The sequence below is a fragment of the Myotis yumanensis genome, unplaced genomic scaffold, assembly GCF_028538775.1.
Source record: "Myotis yumanensis isolate MYYU_CA2020_CCGP unplaced genomic scaffold, mMyoYum1.0.hap1 SCAF_5, whole genome shotgun sequence".
Taxonomy (NCBI): Eukaryota; Metazoa; Chordata; class Mammalia; order Chiroptera; family Vespertilionidae; genus Myotis; species Myotis yumanensis.
In genome coordinates, this window is record NW_027223756.1 from 102,195,274 (window position 1) to 102,216,869 (window position 21,596).

At 50.2% G+C, this 21,596-nt stretch overlaps 1 protein-coding gene across 2 annotated transcripts in view; it reads left to right on the top strand.

Moving 5' to 3' along the window:
* RUFY1 (RUN and FYVE domain containing 1) overlaps positions 1 to 21,588 on the top strand; it is a 56,782-nt gene extending 35,194 nt beyond the window's left edge. For both annotated transcript variants that reach the window (XM_070416762.1, XM_070416763.1), the window contains 8 exons: positions 1,602 to 1,769; positions 8,607 to 8,704; positions 10,782 to 10,901; positions 11,429 to 11,558; positions 15,529 to 15,623; positions 18,240 to 18,288; positions 19,439 to 19,516; positions 21,085 to 21,588. In XM_070416762.1, coding sequence (XP_070272863.1) covers positions 1,602 to 1,769; positions 8,607 to 8,704; positions 10,782 to 10,901; positions 11,429 to 11,558; positions 15,529 to 15,623; positions 18,240 to 18,288; positions 19,439 to 19,516; positions 21,085 to 21,231 — 885 coding nt within the window. In that variant the 3' untranslated portion in view covers positions 21,232 to 21,588. The remainder of the gene's footprint in view (positions 1 to 1,601; positions 1,770 to 8,606; positions 8,705 to 10,781; positions 10,902 to 11,428; positions 11,559 to 15,528; positions 15,624 to 18,239; positions 18,289 to 19,438; positions 19,517 to 21,084) is intronic.
* Positions 21,589 to 21,596: the final 8 nt, after the last annotated feature.

A 21,596-nucleotide genomic window follows, 5' to 3' on the forward strand; every position in this document is an offset into this window, starting at 1 on the left:
ACAGTCGTCCCTTAAAAAAGAATAAAAGGTCATGTTTACCACTCAGGTCTGCACTGTCACATTTTTCCAATTTTACAAACCTTTTTCAGGGATTGCTGTGAAATTGGATGTGTGGTCTCTGACCATACACTTCCCTCAGTCAGAGCCTTGGTCTGTTTTCCACCCCATCTGTGAGTCAGTGGCCTGTGTTTTTTATTTGTTACTAGAGGCCCGATGCACAAAGAGATTCGTGCAATAGGCCTTCCCTTCCCCTGGCTGCCGGCACCGGTTTTCCTCTGGCACCCGGGACCCAGGCCTTCGCTCCAGCCAGAGCCTTCAGTCTTCGCTCCGCCGCTTTGCGCCTACGTATGCAAATTAACCGCCATCATTGTTGGGTTAATTTGCATACTCTCCTGATTGGCTGGTGAGCATAGTGGAGGGACGGTCTATTTACATGTTTGTCTATTATTATGTAAGGTTATTTTTTTTATTGATTGATTTTTTCAGAGAGAGAGAGAGAGAGACATTGATTGGCTGTTCCACTTATTTATGCTGTCATTGGTTGATCCTTATATGTCCCCTGACCAGGGATCGAACCTGCAACCTTGGCATATCGAGACGATGCTCTAACCTACTGAGCCACCCGGTCAGGGCCTCGTGTTTTTTATTAAATACAGTTCTTGCACCTGCTTCTTTGCATGGATGTGAAGAACATGTGTCCTGAGTTACCCAGGACAGAACCATTTCAAAATGGTTTCACCTTTGTTGCCATAAACCAGTAAATCATTCCAGAAGTTCTAACATTGCAACATCAAATTGCTTTAGCACTAAAATACAAGACACGTTCTTTCAGACCATATATTCTGATCTTGCAATTTGAAGAACATGGTTGCAGGAACTCCAGACTCATATTGCCACCTACCAGCTTTCCATTGACTTGATGCAAAGCCATTTTTCATTGTAAAATAAGAAAAGGGGGAAAACATAATCTAGTTATATTCTAGACCAGTGGTTCTCAACCTTCCTAATGCCGCGACCCTTTAATACAGTTCCTCATGTTGTGGTGACCCCCAACCATAAAATTATTTTCGTTGCTACTTCATAACTGTAATGTTGCTACTGTTATGAATTGTAATATAAATATCTAATATTCAGGATGTATTTTCATTGTTACAAATTGAACATAATTAAAGCATAGTGATGAATCACAAAAACAATATGTAATTATATGTGTGTTTCCCAATGGTCTTAGGTGACCCCTGTGAAAGGGTCATTCGACCCCCAAAAGGGTTGCGACCCACAGGTTGAGAACCATTGCTCTAGACAGACTTTTCAAAAATCTCCCTAACCTATTCTGGCTTTCAGCTTATCTATAATAATAAAAGTGTAATATGCTCATTAGACCGGACGTCCTTCTGGACGAAGCCGGGGTTGCAAGGGAAGCCCGGGTCCCGGGTGCCGGAGGGAAGCCGGTGCCAGCAGCCAGGGGAAGGAAGGCCTACTCTTGCACAAATTTCGTGCATCGGGCCTCTAGTATTTTACACATTGCCCATGACAGCCTCAGTTAAATTTATTTCTTTGTTCTACTTTAGTAACATTTTCCTTGTTCCTATCCTTTTAAGGAACTAGAAAAAGAACTGGAATTACAAATCGGGATGAAAACGGAAATGGAAATTGCAATGAAGTTACTAGAAAAGGACACCCATGAGAAGCAGGACACACTTGTCGCCCTCCGCCAGCAGCTGGAAGAAGTCAAAGCGATCAATTTGCAAATGTTCCACAAAGTTCAGGTGGGAGCTGGCTGTGTCCCCATCCCCGCCTGGGTTCCTGCTGCTGCTGCAGCTGGGGCTGAGGCGCGCTGCCTCTCCGTCCTCTCGCGTCCGTCCTGCAGGGGGAGAGAATCGGCACCTCCAGGAGGTCCCAGTGTCCTAGGCCCTGTTACATGCCACGGTATTTGTTTTATTTGAGTCTCCCAGCAAACCCCTAGAAAAGTTTACGAAATGGGGAAAGCGTCAGTGACAAGACAGAACCGAGTGGGTAACCACGTGCCCTGGTGGCACAGCTGTGCCTGTGGCCCCTCACTGTCTCCCTGCTGCCCGTTCCTCCGCTTCAGAGGGCGATTGCTTGAGAAGTGGTTTGAGGATAGAAGTTGGTATTGTCTTTTCAAGGTTTGCCAAGTCTGCGGGCCACACCGCGAGCAGTCTGCTGCTCACCTCGCCTGTCATTTCAGAGTGGCGAAGGGGGCCAGCCCACAAAGAATCCATCGGGCCAGGGTCTGGAAGCCACCATTCTGTGTCCTTCTCAAAACTTTGCTTTTTGAAGTTCTGTTTCCTGTTTTATTACCACAGCAGTCCCACTCCACCTCCTTGTCCGTGGACGTGGTTTCAGCTTCACTGTCAAAGACAGTGTGAGAGCAGACAGTACAAATAAACTGTTATTTTGTCCTGTCTTTTCAAAACGATCACCTCATCATCATAACAGCAATAGTGAAAATCAAAGCAAAAAGAGAAAAGAAAAAAAAAAAAAAACAATTTCACCTTCCTAACAAATTATCTGTTTTAATGTTTTGTGTTTTTATCTGGTTTGAATGAGTATGTAGACATAATGTGACATGTATTTTAGAGGAAACTAAACTACTGTAAAAACTTGGCAGACCCTAAAGTGGAGTGGCTTGAAAATACGGAAGTTTGTATCTTAGTTACTCAGCGTCATTTCCAAGGAGAGCATTTCAGACCCGCTTTGTCCGCAGTCACTCAGGGACCAGGCTAAGGGCGGCTCCAGCTCTCGGGGCCGCTCTGGATGTCACCATTCTTGCCGGTGGAAGGTGGGGAGAAAAGCAGGTCAGCACTGGGGTTCTTCTCTCGAGCTGGAGGCATAAGCGGCCGCCATCCTTCCATCGAGTCCATGGAGAAGGGCAGCTCAGCATGGCTGCTCGGCGGCAGGAGCGCCTGCAACTGTCCTTAGCTGCACGTCATAGGAAGTAGAGGATACATGTTTGGCAGACATAGTTGTTCCTGCCACACAGGCCATCCGGTCCTCGCATCCTCAAGGCAGCACTCCATCGAGCTGCATGCCTGCACCAGAAGACCCTCTGTCTTTCTCACATTAACCATCCCTCCCAGCATCCATGGCAGAGCAGGCAGATAGCCAAGAGGAATGCCTGTGGAAAGGGGAAACGGGAAGTGGCCGGTGGCAGTGGGAATTGCAAAGGATGCCCAGGGGCAGGGGGCACCATCTCTAGCATGTCTGCTCCCCGCTTCTGCCTTCTGAAGAATTTGTCAGCTCCCTCCGTGGCTCCTGGGAAGTCCACCATCTGGCTCTTGGGGAACATGGCCTCCCTGGCGACGACACAGCGCTCCTGGCCAGCTGCGTGGTCTCAGTGTGCCGGCCTGGAGGCTGTCCTGAGGATCAGTTACAGAGACTGTTCGGGTCTGACTCATGTCGCTGATAGTGCAGTGCCCTCAGTCATGGCCTCGGATCTGTTTATTTCCACTCAGCCCTTGGCAGTGGCCAGTGTGTTGTTTATTTATTAAACACGTTCTTGTGGCTGCTTCATTTCTTTGTTCGCTCTCTCTCTCTCTCTCTTTCTCATTAGTGGCCAGTCGCCTGAAACAGCTGATTGAGCTGTGAAGAAATCCCCCTAACCTGACCTTTCCTGCAGAGCGCCCCAGGGCCTCTGCTGCCTAGTCTTCCGTCTTCTCTCACTTAGGTCAGGGTCAGAGCAGCTGCTTTTCTAACCCGCGAGGCCCCAACATTTGGCCCCTCTGTTTCTACCCTCTCTCTGCAAACTCCTTGCTTACAGTGCCTCTTCAGACCTGCCACACCCCAGCATCCCTGCTCTTTAAACCACGTCCCCGCAGCCACCGCATGGCTGGCAGGGATTCGCTTTCCAAGCTTGGGCACCTGGCAGCTTTAACGGTTTTCCATAACTAACAAGGGTCACCAGCTTTCCAGCTGTGACACCTGTTGGACAGTACCGAGCCCCTGCCTGCTGGGTCAGTGCTGCAGCACCGGGCCCCACATCCTCTGGTGGCCTGTTTCCACTTCTACCCTTACCCTCTGGCTGCAAGTACCAGAGTCCACTGTATCCCTCCGTTGGGACACACTGTAATCAGACACCTCTCTGATATGTTTAATTATTTTGAGTACATGATTTTTTTTACTTTTTTCTGTTCTGCTTACTTGTTTATTTTGTTTTTTAGATTCAATTTTTTTTTAATTATATATTTTTTATTAATTTTAGAGACAGAGGAAAGGGGGAGAGAGAGGGAAAGGGAGAGAGGGAGAAAAAAACATCGATTATTGTACCACTTATTTATGTATTCACTGATTGATTCTTGTATGTGACCTGACCAGGGATCAAACCTGCAACCTTGGCATATCAGGACAACGTTCTAACCAACTGAGCTACCCAGCCAGGGCTAGTTTCAGTTGTTGATAGATATGTATTTATTGTCACTTTATTGTTCATATTTTTTATCTTTTTTCTTCTTCTTAAAGATGACCCTTTAAAATTTTATGTAATACTAGTTTGCTGGTGATAAACCCCTTTGGCTTTTCCTGGACTGGGAAGCTCTTTATCTGACCTTCAATTCTGAATGATAGCTTTGTTGGGTTGAGTAATCTTGGTTGTAGGTCCTTGCTTTTCATCACTTTGAATATTTCTTGCCACTCCCTTCTGGCCTGCATAGTTCTGTTGAGAAATCAGCTGACAGTTGTATGGGTACTCCCTTGTAGGTAACTAACTGTTTTTTTCTTGCTGCTTTTAAAATTCTTTCTTTGTCTCTAACCTTTGGCATTTTAATCATGATGTGTCTTTGTGTGGGCATAGTTGGGTCCGTCACGTTTGGGACTCTCTGCTCTTCCTAGACTTATATATCTATTTCCTTCACCAGGTTAGGAAAGTATTTTGTTTTGTTTTTTAACTGTTTAAAATGTTTTTATTGATTTTAGAAAGAGAGGAAGGGGAGGGAGAGAGAAACATCAGTCGCTGCCTCCTACACACCCCCTAGTAGGGATTGAGCCCACACCCCAGGCATGGGCCCTCACCAGAAACTGGCGACCTCTTGGTGCAAGGGACAGTGCTGAACCAGCTGAGCCACACTGGCTAGGCAACCAGGTTTGGGAAGTTCACCATTATTTTTTTACACAGCTTTCAATTCCTTGCTTTCTCTCTTCTGGGACCCCCATGATGTGATTATTGATATACTTGAAGTTGTGCCCAAGGCTCCTTACACTATCCTCATTTTTTAAATTCTTTTTTCTTTTTATTGTTATGATTGGGTGTTTTCTGCTTCCTTATATTCCAAGTGTCTGATTTAATCCTCGGCTTCATCTGTTCTACTATTGATTCCCTATAATGTAATCTTCATTTTAGATAATGTATTCTTCATTTCTGACTGGTTCTTTTTTGTTTTCTAGTTCTGTTTTTATGGCTCCTATCTTTGTTCAGTTTCTCATAAAATCATCTACTCTTCCCCTAAGTTCATTAAGCATTCTTATAACCAGTGTTTTGAATTCTGCATCTATTAGATTACCCATCTCCTTTTCTGGATTTTTATTTTGTTCTTTAATTTGGGACATGTTTCTTTTATCTCCTCATTTTGGCAGCCTCGCTGTGCTTCTGTCTATGTATTAGGTATGACTCCTGCATCGCCCGGCCTTACGTAGTGGGTGTTCTGCAGGGTCCGGTGGCACAGTTGGACAATCCAGATGAACTGCTGCCGCCCAGCCTCCCACCCCATGTGTGTGTACACTCTCTTGTTGTAGTTGAGCCTTGATTGCTGTTGATATATTTTTCTCTTGTTCCCCAAAATGTATCTCATTTTTGTTTAGGTTTTCAAATGTTTTAGCTTATAGATGTTCATAATATTCTTCTACAAAATTTTTTAATCTCTTTCATTCACCATTTTTATTTGCATTTTCTTTTTTTTCTTATTCAATCTTGTCATAGATGTGTTTGTTCTAATAATCTTTTCAAAGAACCTGTTTTTTTTTTCAATATTCTTTATTGTTGTTTTTCCTTATTTCATTGATTGCTATCCACACTTGTACTATATCCTTTTTATTTCTTTGGGTTTGCTCTGTAGCTCATTTTTTTAAAAAATATATATTTTATTGATTTTTTACAGAGAGGAAGGGAGAGGGACAGAGAGCTAGAAACATTGTTGAGAGAGAAACATCCATCAGCTGCCTCCTGCACACCCCCCACTGGGGATGTGCCCACAACCAAGGTACATGCCCTTGACCAGAATCAAACCCGGGACCCTTGAGTCTGCAGGCCGACGCTCAATCCACTGAGCCAAACCGGTCAGGGCTGTAGCTCATTTTTAACTTCTGAAATACATGCTTGACTCATCAGTTTTATTAACTTTTTTATTTCCTAAAAGTTTTTACTTGAAGTTAAAAATTTCATAGTGGCTGCACTAATTTACATTCCCATCAACAGTGTACAAGGGTTCTCTTTTCTCCACAACCTCTCCAATATTTAGTTCTTATCTTATTAATAACTAGAGGCCTGGTGCATGAAATTTATGCACAGGTGCGGTCCCTAGGCCTGGCCAGCAATCAGAGTGCGAGCTTCTGGCGTGGAAGGGCAGGTCCCAGCTGACCTCTGGGCCCTGGGCAGTACCTGGGCCCTCGCTCGCACCTACCTTGGCCTGGCGCCGCCCGCTCACCTGCTCCACCATCCTACCACAGTCCCACTCTCATTGGGGCCTATCGGGGCTGGCAACACCTCCACTGCCGCCCTGCTGCCAGCTCTGCGTTGCCGATGCCCACCATGATCTGCGCTGCCCCCTGGTGATCAGCACATGTCATAGTGAGCAGTTGAACTCCCAGCCTCACGGTCGAACGACCGCCCAAGGAGACAATTTGCATATTAGGCTTTTATCATATAGGACTAGAGGCCTGATGCACGAAAAGATTTGTGCAATAGGCCTGCCCTTCCCCCGGCTGCTGGCACCGGTTTTCCTCCGGCACCCGGGACCCAGGCCTTCGCTCCAGCCAGAGCCACCTTCAGTCTTCGCTCCGCCGCTTCGCGCCTATGTATGCAAATTAACCGCCATCTTTGTTGGTGGTTAATTGCATATCTCGCTGATTAGCCAATGGGAGGTGTGGTGAAGGTAGGGTCAATTACCATGTTTGTCTATTATTAGATAGGATAGCCATTCTAACAGGTGTGAGGTGGTATCGCATTGTGGTTTTGATTTTCATTTCCCTTATGACTAGTGATGTTGAGCATCTCTTCATATGTCTGTTGCCCATTTGTGTGTATTCTTTGGGAAAATGTCTATTCATGTCCTCTGCCCCCTTTTTTTTTTTTTTGCCCATTTTTTAATCAGATTGTTGTTGTTGTTGAGTTGTGTGAGTTGTTTATATATTTTGGATATTAGCCTCTTATCAGAGGTACCCTTTGCAAATATCTTCTCCCACTCGGTTGGTTGCCTCAAACAAACTAACAGAACAAACAGATAACATAGATACAACAGAATGGTGGTTACCAGAGGGAAGGGGAGGCGGAGGAGAAAAGGGTAAAGGCGGTTGAGTATATGGTGACAGAAGGAAATTGGACTTTGGGTGGGGAGCATGCAGTTGAGTATACAGATGTTAAATTATAATCTTGTACACTTGAAAGTTACATAATATTATTAATCACTGTTACCCCAATAAATTTAATTTTTTAAATGTTAAAAATTACCCAGAAGTACTGCTTTAGCTGTGGCCCTCAAGTTTTGACAAAGATATTTCATCTTTTTTTTTTTTAAATATGTTTTATTGATTTTTTTACAGAGAGGAAGGGAGAGAGATAGAGAGTTAGAAACATCGATCAGCTGCCTCCTGCACATCTCCCACTGGGGACGTGCCCGAAACCCAGGTACATGCCCTTGACCAGAATCGAACCTGGGACCCTTCAGTCCGCAGGTCGATGCTCTAGCCACTGAGCCAAACCGGTTTCAGCAAGATATTTCATCTTAAGCATGTTTTCACATTTTAACATCCCTGGAATTGAGATTGCATCTTACAGTCAGCGGCATGACGTGGTTCAAGTAGCAGCGTCTTCTCTCCTGTGCAGGTCAGATTAGGGGGCAGTGTTGCTCAGTGGCGTCTTCAGTGTGGTAATGCACTGCACTGTGTTCTCACTGTCTTCTAGCTCTAAGTATTTCGTAATTTCTCTTCTGTGTGTTTTCTTAAGCTCATGTGTAGTGATATGAAACTACTAAATAGTTTCCTGATATGAGGTGTTTTTATTTATTATTTTGTTGTTAGTGTCTGATTTTATTACATTAAGGTCAGAGAATACAGTTTTTGTATTATTTCCTAAGAATTTATTAGGACTTCCTTCTGTCCTTAGCCTTTCTGTGTCCTTTTATTTTAAGAATGTCTCTTGTAGACACACAGAAACACAGTGCTTTTTTTTGCCCCTCCCTGTCCCACAGCATCTGCCGTGGTTAAACGCCTGGGCTCAGAAAGTCACACTTGAGTCACACTTCCAGGGCTCTGGGGAGGAGCAGCAGTGAGTGAAATGCTCTTGCAAGTGCTGTGATGGTACCAAGTGAACAGCCAAACCTGCTGAGCTCAGGGTGAGGGAGAGGGAGAGGCGTCTGACCCCGGCCTTGCTTTTGTAGGATACAGAGAGCAGTTTGCAGCAAAAGGATGAAGCCATCGCATCTTTTGAAGAAAAAATCAATCAAGTCATGTCCAGCATGAAACAGATGGAAGAAAGGTAATCCCTCCCCTGGAGATACTCCCTGGAATGGGCGAGGCATTCTCCACGCCTGAGCCTCTCCCGGAAGAGCAGACAGGTGGGCTGGCTGCCCTTAGCCCGGGGCCTGCATTCACTCCAGTCCTCACAGGGCAGCAGGGCTTTCCGGGCTCGATGTCACTGTCACAGTTAGACATCAGGTCAGTATCGGATCAGAAAATAGACCCACAAATATGGGCAACTGATTTTCTACAAAAGTGCAAAGGCAGTTCCATGGAGACAGGATTGTGTTTTCAGTAAATGATGTTGGAACAACTAGACATCGCTAAGCAAAAAAATAACCTCAATCTATATCTCACACCTTTATATAAAAATGAACTCAAAATGGATCATAAGTCTAAATATAAAATTTTAAACTATAAAACTTTTAAAATACCTAGAAAGTCTTTGTGACCTTGGGTTGTACAAAGAGATTTTAGACATGATATAAAAGCATGATCCATGAGAGAAAAACTTGACAAGTTGTACTTCATCATAATTTAGAACCTTTATTCTGTGAAAGACACAGTTAAGAGAGTAAAGTCCAAGCCGGTTTGGCTCATTGGATAAAGCGTCGGCCTGTGGATCGAAGGGTCCCGGGTTCGATTCTGGTCCAGGGCACGTACCTCAGCTGCAGGCTCCTCCCCGGCCCTGGGCAGAGTGCATGCAGGAGGCACCAAGTGACGTGTTTCTCTCACATCAATGTTTCTCTCTGTCTTTTCCATCTCTCTTTCACTCTCTCTAAAAATCGATGGAAAAATATCCTCCGGTTGAGGATTAAAAAAAATAATAAAAAACAAGTTGCAGATTGGGAGAAAATGTGTAAAACACATACAGGGTGGGGCAAAAGTAGATTTACAGTTGTTCATATGGAAAATAATACAATAATTAATAAAATATAATAAACTATGTTTCATGTCCTCACAACTGTAAGCCTACTATTGCCTTCCCCCCATATCTGACAAAAGATTTGCATCCAGTATTTAACACTTTCAAACTCAGCAAATAGTTCCAGTTAAAAAGGACAAAAGACTTGGACAGAACTTCCCGAAGAGGGTGTATAGATGGCAGGGAGCAGTTAGGGCAGTGCAGGCTGAACCCAGGCTGAGAGGCCTGTACACACAGCGGGGTGTTTTTTAATGACAACACCCGGTATTCGATGAGGCTGTAGAACTACTGGAGCCCTCGTGTATTGCTGGTGGGAATGCAAAATGGTACAGCCACTTTGGGAAAAGTTTCTTGCAATAAAGCTGAACAGCCCAGCCAGTTTGGCTCAGTGGATGGAGTGTCGGCCTGCAGACTAAAGGGTCCCAGGTTCAAAGCACATGCCAGGGTTGTGGGTTTGATCCCCTGTAGGGGGCGTGCAGGAGGCAGCCAATCATCATTGATGTTTCTATCTCCCTCTCCCTCTTTGAAATCAATAAAAATATTTTTAAAAATAATAGTAATAAAGCTGAGCATACTCTTAATATGACCCAAAAGTACCACTTTTGGCTATTTGCCCAAGAGAATAAAAACTTATGTTCATACAAAAGCCTTTACACAAATGTATAGCAGCTCTATTCATAATTGCCAAAAACTGGAAGCAACCCAGATATCTCTCATGAGGGAATGGATGACCATACTGGCCCTGAAATACTACTCAGCCATAGAAACATGGACCGGTCTCGAAGATACTGTGCTGAGAGAAGAAGCTAGTCTCCGAGGGGTATATGAATAATAATTCCATTTCTCTGATGTCATAAAAAAGACAAAGCCATGGCGTCAGAGTTGCCAGGGGTCAGGGATGGGAAGGGGGGTTACAGGGGACCCCACTAGAGAGTTTTCTCAGCTGGGGCAGGGAGGGGGGGGGCCGCTCTGTTTCCTGGTGGCCGTGGTGATTACACAGTCTAGAGACATGCATGCTGAAACTCATGGAACTGGACACACACACAAATCAGTTTTACTGTCTATTCATTAAAGATGAAAGAAAAAACTATGCAGCAAGAATATGAAAGATTGCTACGTTGAATCGGAGCTTTGATCCTTTCCTTAAAAAGCTATGGTTCTTCTGGTCCAGGTTGCAGCACTCCGAAAAGGCGCGGCAGGGCGCGGAGGAGCGGAGCCGCCAGCTGCAGCGGGAGCTGGGCTGCAGGAGCGGCGCGCTGCAGGAGCAGCTCTCCCAGCTGCAGGGCCAGTGGTGGGTGCCCCGCGGCCGCCTCAGACAGTGTCCTGCTTTGTACCCTGCAGGGCTGGAATGGGGGTGAGGGCAGGGGTGCTGAGGAGAAGTGCAAAGGCCAATGAGAGAAGAGACGTGTGTATACCCCATTTCACAAGTGAGGAAACAGGGCACAAACTCCTAACCCTCACAGCTCTCCCCCCGCCCAACCCCCAGGGTCCTCCGTCGTTAGGATCCATCTCGGTGGAGGGTTCTGCTGTGCGCCCCTGAGTGTCAGAGCCCATCCCTTCCTCTGCGTGTGTGCGTGCGAGGACTGTGCGCCCTCCTGCATGCTCCTGGCCTGGGCTGTGGTGTGCAGGCAGCGGGGGGGGGGGGGGGGGGGGGGGGGGGGGGCAGCCGGGTTTCCATGCTTTGCTGAAGGATCTAAGGCTCAAATGGAATTCAGTCTCCTGTGAATTCCATCTCCTGTGTGGTGTCTTGGGTTGGATTGTAGATTTACCATGAAAATCTCCCACAGAGACTAATTCACATTCGTTTTGGGAAAATAGCTCAAGTCTTGAGAAGGAATTGAAATCAGAAAAAGAGCAAAGGCAGGCTCTTCAACGGGAGTTGCAGTGTGAGAAGGACACCTCGTCGCTCCTCCGGGCAGAGCTGCAGCAAGTGGACGGGCTGAAGAGGGTGAGTGGCACTGTCCTGGGGCAGAGAGCGGCCAGCATCTCGGGAAGCTGCTGCTGAAGCACTGTCACACCCTCGCCACCCGCGGGGGGGGGGGGGGGGGGGGGGCCTGTGCGCTGCCCCCCCGGCTGGGAGGCACTGTCCCCCACTTCCTAGCCTCTGCTCTCGGAGGAAAGGGCAAGGCTGAGCAAAAGCCAGTGAGCAAACCAGAGACTCGGGGTGAGTGCTGTGAAGAGACTAGAGTAGGAGATGGTCCCCAGTGTGGCGGGTGGTCTGGGAACAGAGCGACAGTCGCCCGGAGACGGGAAGGACCAGCCAAGGACCCCCAGGCGGTGTGAGGTGTGTCGTGGTGAAGAAGCAGAAAGAAGGCTTCGGCTGAGGAGTGACGAGCGGAGGGAGGCCTCCAGTGAACAGCCGAGCGGGGCCTCTCAGCTATGAATTTGGGTTTTATTCCTTTGCACGATGAGAAGCTGTTGGAGGGGCCTAACCCACTTCATTTGAAGGCCATCGCCACCTACTGTGTGGAGAATGGGTAGTGAGTTTGAAGAGAGGAAACAGAGTAACCATTAAACATCATCACTCTGAGGGCCTGCGCTCGGCCAGGGAGGTGAGCTGGCTCCCGAGGCCCGCCGGGCCCGTGGTCATCCCCAGGACGCCGCTGGCCCAGGGCCTCCGTCTGCCCTAGACCAGACCCGAGTCTGTCCCGGGGGTCGCCTCCTTCCTCTGGAGGGTCGGCCTGGACCCTGCAGTGCAGTTCCCGTGCAGGGACGTGGGGGACCAGCACAGACTGTCATCTGGCTGGACCGGACCTCCCTGGCCCTGGGCAGCCCACAGTGAATTACCATGTCTCCCAGCAAGCAGGGGGCCCCGGCCATTCCGGTCAGAGCTGCCATCCAGGGACCTGGGTGCATCCCTGGCTTCTCTGGGCGGGGCTGGTGCCAGGCTCAGGGTCTGGGAGCCAAAGGCCTCCCCACGCCTCCCCTCTGGACGAGGGTCCTGGGCTGGGGCAGCCTCCAGGCCTGGATTCTGTTGTTTAACGTGGTGATGGGTACCGCCGTGCAATTCAAACGAGCCGCGAAAGGCCCTGTTGATTTCTGTCGGAAAGTGCCTACCGCCTCATGTGAGAGCGCCCGCCAGGCCAGGGTGGGGGTCACTGAGGAGGAGAGAGGTTCCTCAGCCGCCACTCAGCTCGCAGAGGGGAGGGAAGCAACAGAGGGGCCAGAGGACTTCTAGAAAGCTCTGCTGTCATAGAACGTACGCCCATACTCCACTTCAGAACTCTGGTGTAAGTTTTGAATTCCACACCCACCGCTCCCCACACTCACAGAAACAAAACAACGTGTCTGGCATTGCCCGCAAGCCTGTGTTAACAGGCTCTGGGGGAGTGCCCCCCACTCAGGCTGAGGCCCCACGGCGCCCAGGGTCAGCCCTGGACCCCAAGTTACTTTTCTGGGTCTTCGTTTGGCCCTCATCAGCCCACATCCCCCAGGTGGAGAGGCCTAAGCCAGCAGTCGGACATCCTTAGCGCTGCCAAGGAGGCAGGAGAGGCTCGCAGCCGTGAGCCTGGCTTGTGGCTGAGCGAGCTCCCCCTGTGGGAGTGCACTGACCACCAGGAGGCAGCTCCTGCATTGAGCGTCTGCCCCCTGGTGGTCAGTGCACATCATAGTGACCAGTTGTTTGCAGTCATTCCACCCTTGGAGTCAATTTGCATATTGCCCTTTTATTATATGATAAAATAGAAACATGTAAATTGACCGTCCCTTCACTAGGCTCACCAGCCAATCAGGACAGTCTGCAAATTAACCCGACAAAGATGGGAAGCCTGCAGCCACGGGAAGTCTCCCTCTCCCCAGAGTTAGGAGCACCAGCCCAGGTCCAACCAGTGGCCTGGTCCTGACTGCGGGGTGAGTTCCTGCAGGCTGGGGTTTGATCCCTAGGCATTAGCAGTAGGAGACCAGTGCCTTTGTTATTGCTGTGTGTCCAGGTTTTAATTGGACAAATGCCCGGCGGTCCCGGGCGCCAGCTTAGCAAAATATTTTAGGGAGAGAATTCTGTCTGGGTTTCCTCAAAGTCCCTCAGCCACTACTCACCCCTCTGTAAAGGCGCAGAACAAGTGAGGCCCCTTAAATAAACATCAGAGTCTCCAGCAACGGTGGGCTCTCTCATCACAGTCATTGGGGCTGGATGGCGTTTGAGTATTTATCTAGGCACCATGACAGGGAACACACAAGCTCAAGTCATGATCTCTGCCCTTAAAAATTCACAATCTTATTAGAGCGAGTGGCTGATAAAAGCTCAGTAATGACATCAGAATGTAAGGCAACAGTACAGAGAGGAACAGAGGCAATTGCTGGGATGATTTTCCAACAATTAGTACAAAGAGTATGTGCTGTGAATTAAATTAAAAACATATGTGTGGAAGTAGCTGCTTCATGAGTATGGGATCCCTTCCTATTTTAAAGGAAACTGAGTTCCATGTGAACTGTGTACTATGCTATGATATTTGAGGCACAGGGCACGGGAGGCCCTAAGGGTACAGTGCTTTGATATTTGAGTCATTCTTTATTGTTCAATGTGATTTATTTCTGCACGCCTCAGTTTTGTAATAGTTAAATTACTAGAATAATACATCTTCCTATAAAATATTACTAGAAGATCAAATGATCAGGTGGCATTTATTGTTATTTTCTATAAATGAACACAATCTCTGATATGCTAAAGTGATAGGTATTATAGAAATATTCAGATAGGGAGACCTACAGGCTTGATTACAAGTGAGGCTTACTATCACAACCCAAATTTATTGCTTTAAAAAAAGCAGGGCCGAAACCGGTTTGGCTCAGTGGATAGAGCGTCGGCCTGTGGACTGAAAGGTCCCAGGTTCGATTCCGGTCAAGGGCATGTGCCTGGGTTGCGGGCACATCCCCAGTGGGCAGTGTGCAGGAGGCAGCTGATCGATGTTTCTCTCTCATTGATGTTTCTAACTCTCTATCTCTCTTCCTTCCTCTCTGTAAAAAATCAATAAAATATATTAAAAAAAAAAAAAAAAAAAGCAGGGAGCCAACTAGAAACTGAACCAAATATAAGCCCTTGAAGGGCAAATGTAAATTGGATAAGCTTTGCTATTACAAGAGCAAGAAGAAAAAATTCAGATGCAAGAATGAGAAGCACATGCATCCACTCTAAGTTGCTGTTAAAGAAGAAGAATGATATACTATAAAAATACTTAATACAGATTATAAAGAGATTTTTTCAAAGAGGAGTTCCTAGAGTAGGGGGTATTCCAGTTAATTTTTTTAATTGTGAAGAGGTTAACTAGATAAGAAAAAGGTTAGGGGTCCCGAATTGCAGAGGGTGCAGGCGGGGCTGAGGGGCCCCCCACCCCCACCCCTGTGCACAAAGTTCATGCACCGGGTCCTCTAGTGTGTGTGTGTGTGTGTGTGTGTGTGTGTGTGTGTGTGTATCTTGATATTTTAAAAGGAACTCAGACAGGTAAAGCCTTATTTGCCCTGCAAGGGTGACTGCTTTGAATGTCCCTGATGAATGCAGCTGCTTCCTGTCCCATGTCACCGTCCGTTCTGGAGAAGCAGGCTAGTGAGAAGTAACCCACGGAATCACCCTGTCTTGAATGAGGTTAACACAAGAGGACTGCCTTTTACTCTTTTTAAAATATATTTTTATTGATTTCAGAGAGGGGAGGGAGAGAGAGAAACATCAATGATGAGAGAATCATCGATCAGTTGCCTCCTGCATGCCCCCCTACGGGGGATCGAGCCTGCAATCCGGGCATGTGCCCTGACCGGAATCCAACCGTGACCTCCTGGTTCATGGCTCAGAACTCAGCCACTGAGCCACGCCAGCCCGGCTGCCTTTTACTCTTGAAAAACATTCTGACCTGCTTGTTGCTATGATTACTAAACCTTATAAAAAGGACTTTCAATTCTGTGTCAAGTGTCTGGTTTGTTCATTTTAGGAGCTGCGAGCGCTCCAGGACGAGAAGGCAGAGTTACAGAAGGTTTGTGACGAGCAGGAACAAGCCCTCCAGGAAATGGGACTGCACCTCAGCCAGTAAGAACCTGCTCCCCTCCCTCCCCATGAAGAGTCTGGCCACTGCATGACTCAAGTCCCAAACCTGTCCTGTTGTCAGAGGAGGGGGAGCCAGTCAGGGAGGCTGGCCAGCTACTCAAGGGTGCCCCCAAGAGGTGAGACCTCCGGGGCCTAGAGCCCTCCCGTTCACTGACAGCATCTGGTCCCAGGGGAGCCAGAGGGCTGCTGAGAGGGTTGCCCGAGGTCGGAGCACCGGGAGCCCTGGAGCTGAGAATCGGCCTGGGCGTGCGCCTGCCTTTCCCCGGGGAACACTCGCCCGCCAGCCCCGTCTCCGCTGGGCGGTGCTGCAGCCGAGCAGACCCTGGGAGTTTGTCTCCCTCTTGACTGGACAGCCCCCTGGTGTCCTGCCCTGCCAGGCACTCGGATGGGTCACACTGCAAATGGTGCAGCTTGTCCGTGTGTGTGATCATTGCAGTTCCAAACCAGCTTTGTCCCTTATGAGTCAGGACTCTTGGTGGCAAGTGACGGAAATCCAGCCCCAACTGGCTTAAGCAAAAGAAGCCATAGGATCCGTCCCTGCCCCTCTGCGTACTGTCTGTCGCTTACCTCCTGGCTAGTCTGGCGCCCACGGGGGCAGAATGGCTCCCGGCAGGGTCTGTGAGACGAGTTCTCTTTCTGCAGCTCTCCCAGCCCCCCGGCTGACTCACTGCCCCCACCTGGGTCCTCACACAAGCGCAGTGACCAGAGAGATGGGGCTCCTGTGACCAGCACAGCCTGGGCTCAGGCCCAGTGCTGAATACAATGGGACCAGAAAGGTCCAGAGGTGGGACCAACATGAGAATCAACTATAAACACACACACAGGACACAGATCTGCACCCCTTAGTGTTTCTCAGGCTGGAAAATCGGAACATTTAGGTAAAGCAGTGCAGTAGGCTGGTCCACAAAAGCAATAAGAAAGGAGATGTTATGGCTCTGGTGGGACTGTGAGGTGAGGGTGCCGTCCCCATCGCTGTATCTTTCTAGACCAGCTCAGGGCTACCGGCCACCCTTCCACCCTGAGGCCCGCCTGCCGCCTCTCCTGCTGAGCGCCCGGCACTGCTCTCTTCTGGCCGGTACTTGCCCCGTCCCCACCCTGGGGGGCTCCTGGGCGGTGGGCAAGGCTGGGTACCTGCCCCTCGCTTGGAGCACAGGGCGCTCTGAGGGTGTCCATGAGGCCAAGGAGCACCAGGTGTGGGGCTGGCATACAGCTGGCTCCTGGGGGTGCAGTGGTGTGGAGGGAGGGAGGGAAGGACGCCTTGGCACGGTCCGCTGTGCCCCGGTGCACCCCCTTCTCAGTGACCAGCACCACTTTCTCCTGCCTGGACAGCCCGCAGGCGGTCGAGAGCACCTTCCTGTCCTAGGGCTTCAGCCTGAAATGCGGCTGGGCCTGGTCTGGAAACAGCCCTGCACGTGGCAGCCTTGCCCTGCTGCCGCCTGACTCGCAGCCGGGCTGTGCAGTCCGAGCAGGGCTGAGTGCTGTCTCCCCTTCCTTCTTGCAAGCCCACCCCACACGGGGGACAGAGAGGGGAAGCCTGTCCTCGCCCCCCCCCCCGCCCCGCCCCCGTTACAGACACCAGCTGTGCTGTATTCCCCGGGGAAGCCCTGGCTCCCAAGTTGGCACGTCCCGGGCAGCCTCGGGCCCATCAATCCGCTGGCCTATTTCTGCGGGGGTCGGGGGGCAGCGGGGGCGTGATCTTTCCTGAAAGCCACGGGGTTTTCTAAAGGCCCTGATGCTCAGAGCACTGACACTTTGACCCTTAGATTAGGTAGCTTTGGTGGTGGAGGCCGGGGGGGGGGGGGGGCGGGTTGAGGGATTGAGGGGAAAAGAGAGCTCATGGACATGGACAGCAGTGTGCTGATGGCAGGGTGGAGGGTGTGGGGTGGAAGAGAGCATAGAGGATACATGGTGATGGAAAAAATGATCATAATTTCTCATAATTAAAATAGGGGCTCAGAGTCGTTTGCCCTTGCAGTTGTGTTAACTTACATTTCAGTGACAGGTAGAGAGAAAAGGCCTGCCCTCCTCCCCGGGACAGCCCAGCAACATTGCACGCAGCTTGTGCAAATAAAGCTTGTGTGGTGGTCAGAGAAAGAAAAGAAAAGAAGAGAAAGGCTCAGACCATTCTCCCCACAAATGAGTGTGTTGTGTTTTCTAGCTTAACTCTGCCCGTTTGACCGCTGTCCTTTTATGTGGCTGAATGCTCTTACACTAGCAACACGGAGCAAGGACAGCGGCCATGCGCTCCCCTGCCCCGCGGTCAGCAGGAGGCTGGACCCTGCGGGTGTGGGTGCCTGGAACAGGAGCCTCCCGGCACCGAGCCGTCACGTGCAGGAATGTTTGCCCAGAGACCCAGAACCCTGGGCTTTTGTGAGAGAATTCTCAAACGATCGCAGTATTTCAGTCATTTTCCATCCTGGCAGGCTAAACGGTCTGTTTTGGGGCCAGATTCAGTCCACAGGCTCAGCTCAGACCTGGACATGGGAGCCAGTGGATGAGGCGATTCTGGGATTATAAAAAAGTGGGAAACATTTTAGAACGACTCATATTATACTCCTGTTATTACCCCACAAACCTGCTCTCTCTCCTTTTTTAAAGGTCAAAGCTGAAGATGGAAGACATCAAGGAAGTCAATAAAGCACTGAAGGTACTGAGTTATTCCTGTTATTAGCATAAAAGCCGCTCTGTGACTATTGGTCAGCCCGTGCTAATACCCTGCGTGCGCCTGGGCCTTCTCCCCAGAAGTCAGGTGAAACCTGAGCGGCTGAGGCGCGGTCCTGACCGTTAGAGGTAAATGCTGCTCACAGCGGCGTCACTGCTGCGCTGGCCGTGCCGGTGAGCGGCAGGCCCACGGGAACCGTCTCCTGACTTGTTCCTCTGCCACCAGCTGGAGTGACACAGGCCCCGATGCAGGTGCCCTGGCGAAGGAAGGTGTTTTTCATAGGGAGAGTGAGGTCTTTCCTCCGAGTGAGACCAGAGCCCTCCCTGCCCCTGTGGGGCCTGCGCCGTTTCTGGGGCCACCGGCACCCTGAGTGGGGCAGGAGGCCGGGTCATTTTGGGAAGAGCAGCGTGACACCACCGAGCAGGACCGTGTGGCCAGGTGGCCCAGGGCAGTTGAGCAGAAGCGACAGCCCACCGGTGGTGGTGACAGCAGGGCCAGCTGCTCCCCCAAGTATACGCCGGAGCAGAGACCTGATGACCGGGCATCTCCCCTCCAGTGCACACAGGTCAGAGGCAGCAAAGGGTCGCAGCACCGACCAGCACTGGGCTTGGAACAACTGTCTGTTTCTCTACCTCCCTGTAGAGTGAAAGCTTCTTCCATGTAACGGCCGGGCTGCTGGGCTGCGTGTGCCCTGCCCTGCACACAGATAGACATCAGGCTTCTAGGTCCCTTTCAGAGCCTCAGGTACCTCCTCCACAGAGTGGAGACAGGCGCCTCCCCACGGTGCTCGCAGGATGAGGGGCTTCCCGGGACAGGGACCCGTGGCGGATGGTTTCTGTCTGGCTGAAGGGCTGGCCTTTCTCCCTCCTGCCAGTTCAAGAGACACTCAGAGTGCCTCAGCCAGGGTTGGAGCTGCAACCCTGACTCTCAGGACTCAGCCAGAGGCCTCTATTGGAAGGTAGTGAACAGGGGGCTGGAGAATCCGGCTTGAGGCCCAGGGGACAGCGTGCTTAGGCTGAAAACCAGAGCCACAGGCCAGGCCAGGTCTGTCCCTGGAGAGGAATGAGGCTATTGGGGAACTGGGTACTGAGCAGCCAGAACACAGGAGCCGGCCATCAATGTGCTTTCCTCCCAGGGCCACACTTGGCTGAAAGATGACGAAGCTACCCACTGTAAGCAGTGTGAGAAGGAGTTCTCCATCTCGCGGAGAAAGGTATGTGGTCACGCCTGGTGTGCTGGCCCATGCAGGGTGCCCCCAGTCAGTCATGGGCCTTGTCCCCAGCACAGTCCTTTCAATGACTGGCAGTTTCTTTGGGAGTTGGGCTGCTTGTGTACAGAACTGGTCTAAGTGAATGTATCATTGAAAAGTCTTCATAAGCAACAGAAACAAAACCTGCCCAAGTTGGTCAAAAAAAAGGATCAGTGGGCAGCCGATGGGCAGCGGGTTTTGGGACAGGCGTCCAAGTAGCACCCAAAGCTCACAGGTCACCTGGGCAGGGCACTCGGTCCTGCTGCCCTGCTCCGGTGAACCTGCTTTTCTGCCTGGATAGCCTGCCCCCAGGTCTCGAGAACAGGTCCTGGGCCCAGCCTTTGGTCCAGGATTGAGGACCGTGGTTGGCCAGAGGCTAGATTCCCAAGCAAAATAGGGAGTCCTCACCAAAAGGGGAATGCCTGCCACCCTGGCACCACCACCCCATCTGTTGCCATATGGATGCACATTCTCGCCTGTCCCTTTAAAACCCTCTGTGGAAAAGAGGAAGCAAAACTTCCCAATTCTAAGGAAAACAGCAGCAGCCCAGGCGAGCGAGGCTGCCTCTGAGACCAGCCCTTCACAAGGCCTGCTGGGGGTGGGGGGGGCTCCGCACGCCTGGCTCTCCCTACGCCAGTGCTTCCAGCCTGATGGGCGTGGCAGAGGCAGCGGCAGCGGCAGCAGCGGCAGCCTGATGTAGAGCCCGGAGGAGCGGAAGCCACACGGGTCCGGGTCTTGGCGTCTGCTGTGTGCCCGCCCAACGTGTGGCAGCTCAGCTTACAGAGCAAGACACCCTCACCCCCCAAGACGGACCAGTAAAGGAGCCATAAACGCAGCCGTCACTGGATGATCCGGGCCCAGTCCAATAAAACCATTTTAAAGAAAAAGAACCTTAGTCCGAGTGCACACCACTCCACCACACTCCATGGGCTGTTGAGGAACATAAATGTAGAAATAAAGGTCTAGAGCAGGGGTGGGGACCGTGGCCCACGGGCCATATAAGGCCCATGAAATCATTTGGCCTGGCCAGGCCAGGGCATTAGGGGTGAGTTAATTACATGTTTAACCAAATATAGCAGGCTACTTTTTTTTTTTTTTAATATATCTTTATTGATTTCAGAGAGGAAGGGAGAGGAAGAGATAGATACAAACATCAATGATGAGAGAGAATCATTGATTGGCTGCCTCCTGCACGCCCCCTACTGGTGATCAAGCCTGCAACCCGGGCATGTGCCCTGACCGGAATCGAACTGGGACCCTTCAGTCCGCAGGCTGACGCTCTATCCACTGAGCCAAACCAGCCAGGGCCGCAGGCTACTTTTTAAGTTGATAATTTTGCATGATCCATAAATTTCGTTATAAATAGCCAAAAGGTTCCCCACCCCTGGTCTAGAGGAACTCCTTCCAAATTGGCAAGTCTCTGGGGGAGGGACCTGGAATTAGTAAATGAACTCTGAAAGGCTGCAAGTCTAGACTGGGTGTGGGCCAGGGAGCACCGCATGTCCTGTGACCGCCTCTCTTCTGTCCTCTAGCACCACTGCCGAAACTGCGGCCACATCTTCTGCAACACCTGCTCCAGTAACGAGCTGGCCCTGCCCTCCTACCCCAAGCCCGTGCGCGTGTGTGACAGCTGCCACACCCTGCTCCTGCAGCGCTGCTCCTCCTCCACAGGCTCCTAGGGGTTCGCGGCTCGGAGCTGGTTTCCCAAGAGAATCTAAGGAAAGAGCGGTTCCTGGGTTGGCCGCCAGCACCTTCAGAGTTGTATGGGATGAACTTTGGATTGAAGCTTCCTTCTCACTTGGCTGCATCACTGGTTTAGGGTCCGAAGTAACTTCATGGTTTTGCTACTGTCATGTTCACTTTTTCAGGAACTAACCTATTTTGCAGCAGTTGTACTAGTGTAGTGAGTAATCCGTTCCTCTCCCCGCACTGCCCTGTGTGCCTTCCCTGCTTGAGTCAAGAAATGGGCCCTTTCACACCCTTGTAAGTCGCTTCTCACTCTCGTGCAGGGAATAAAGGAGCTGGTGTCAACCTGAGTTCGCCC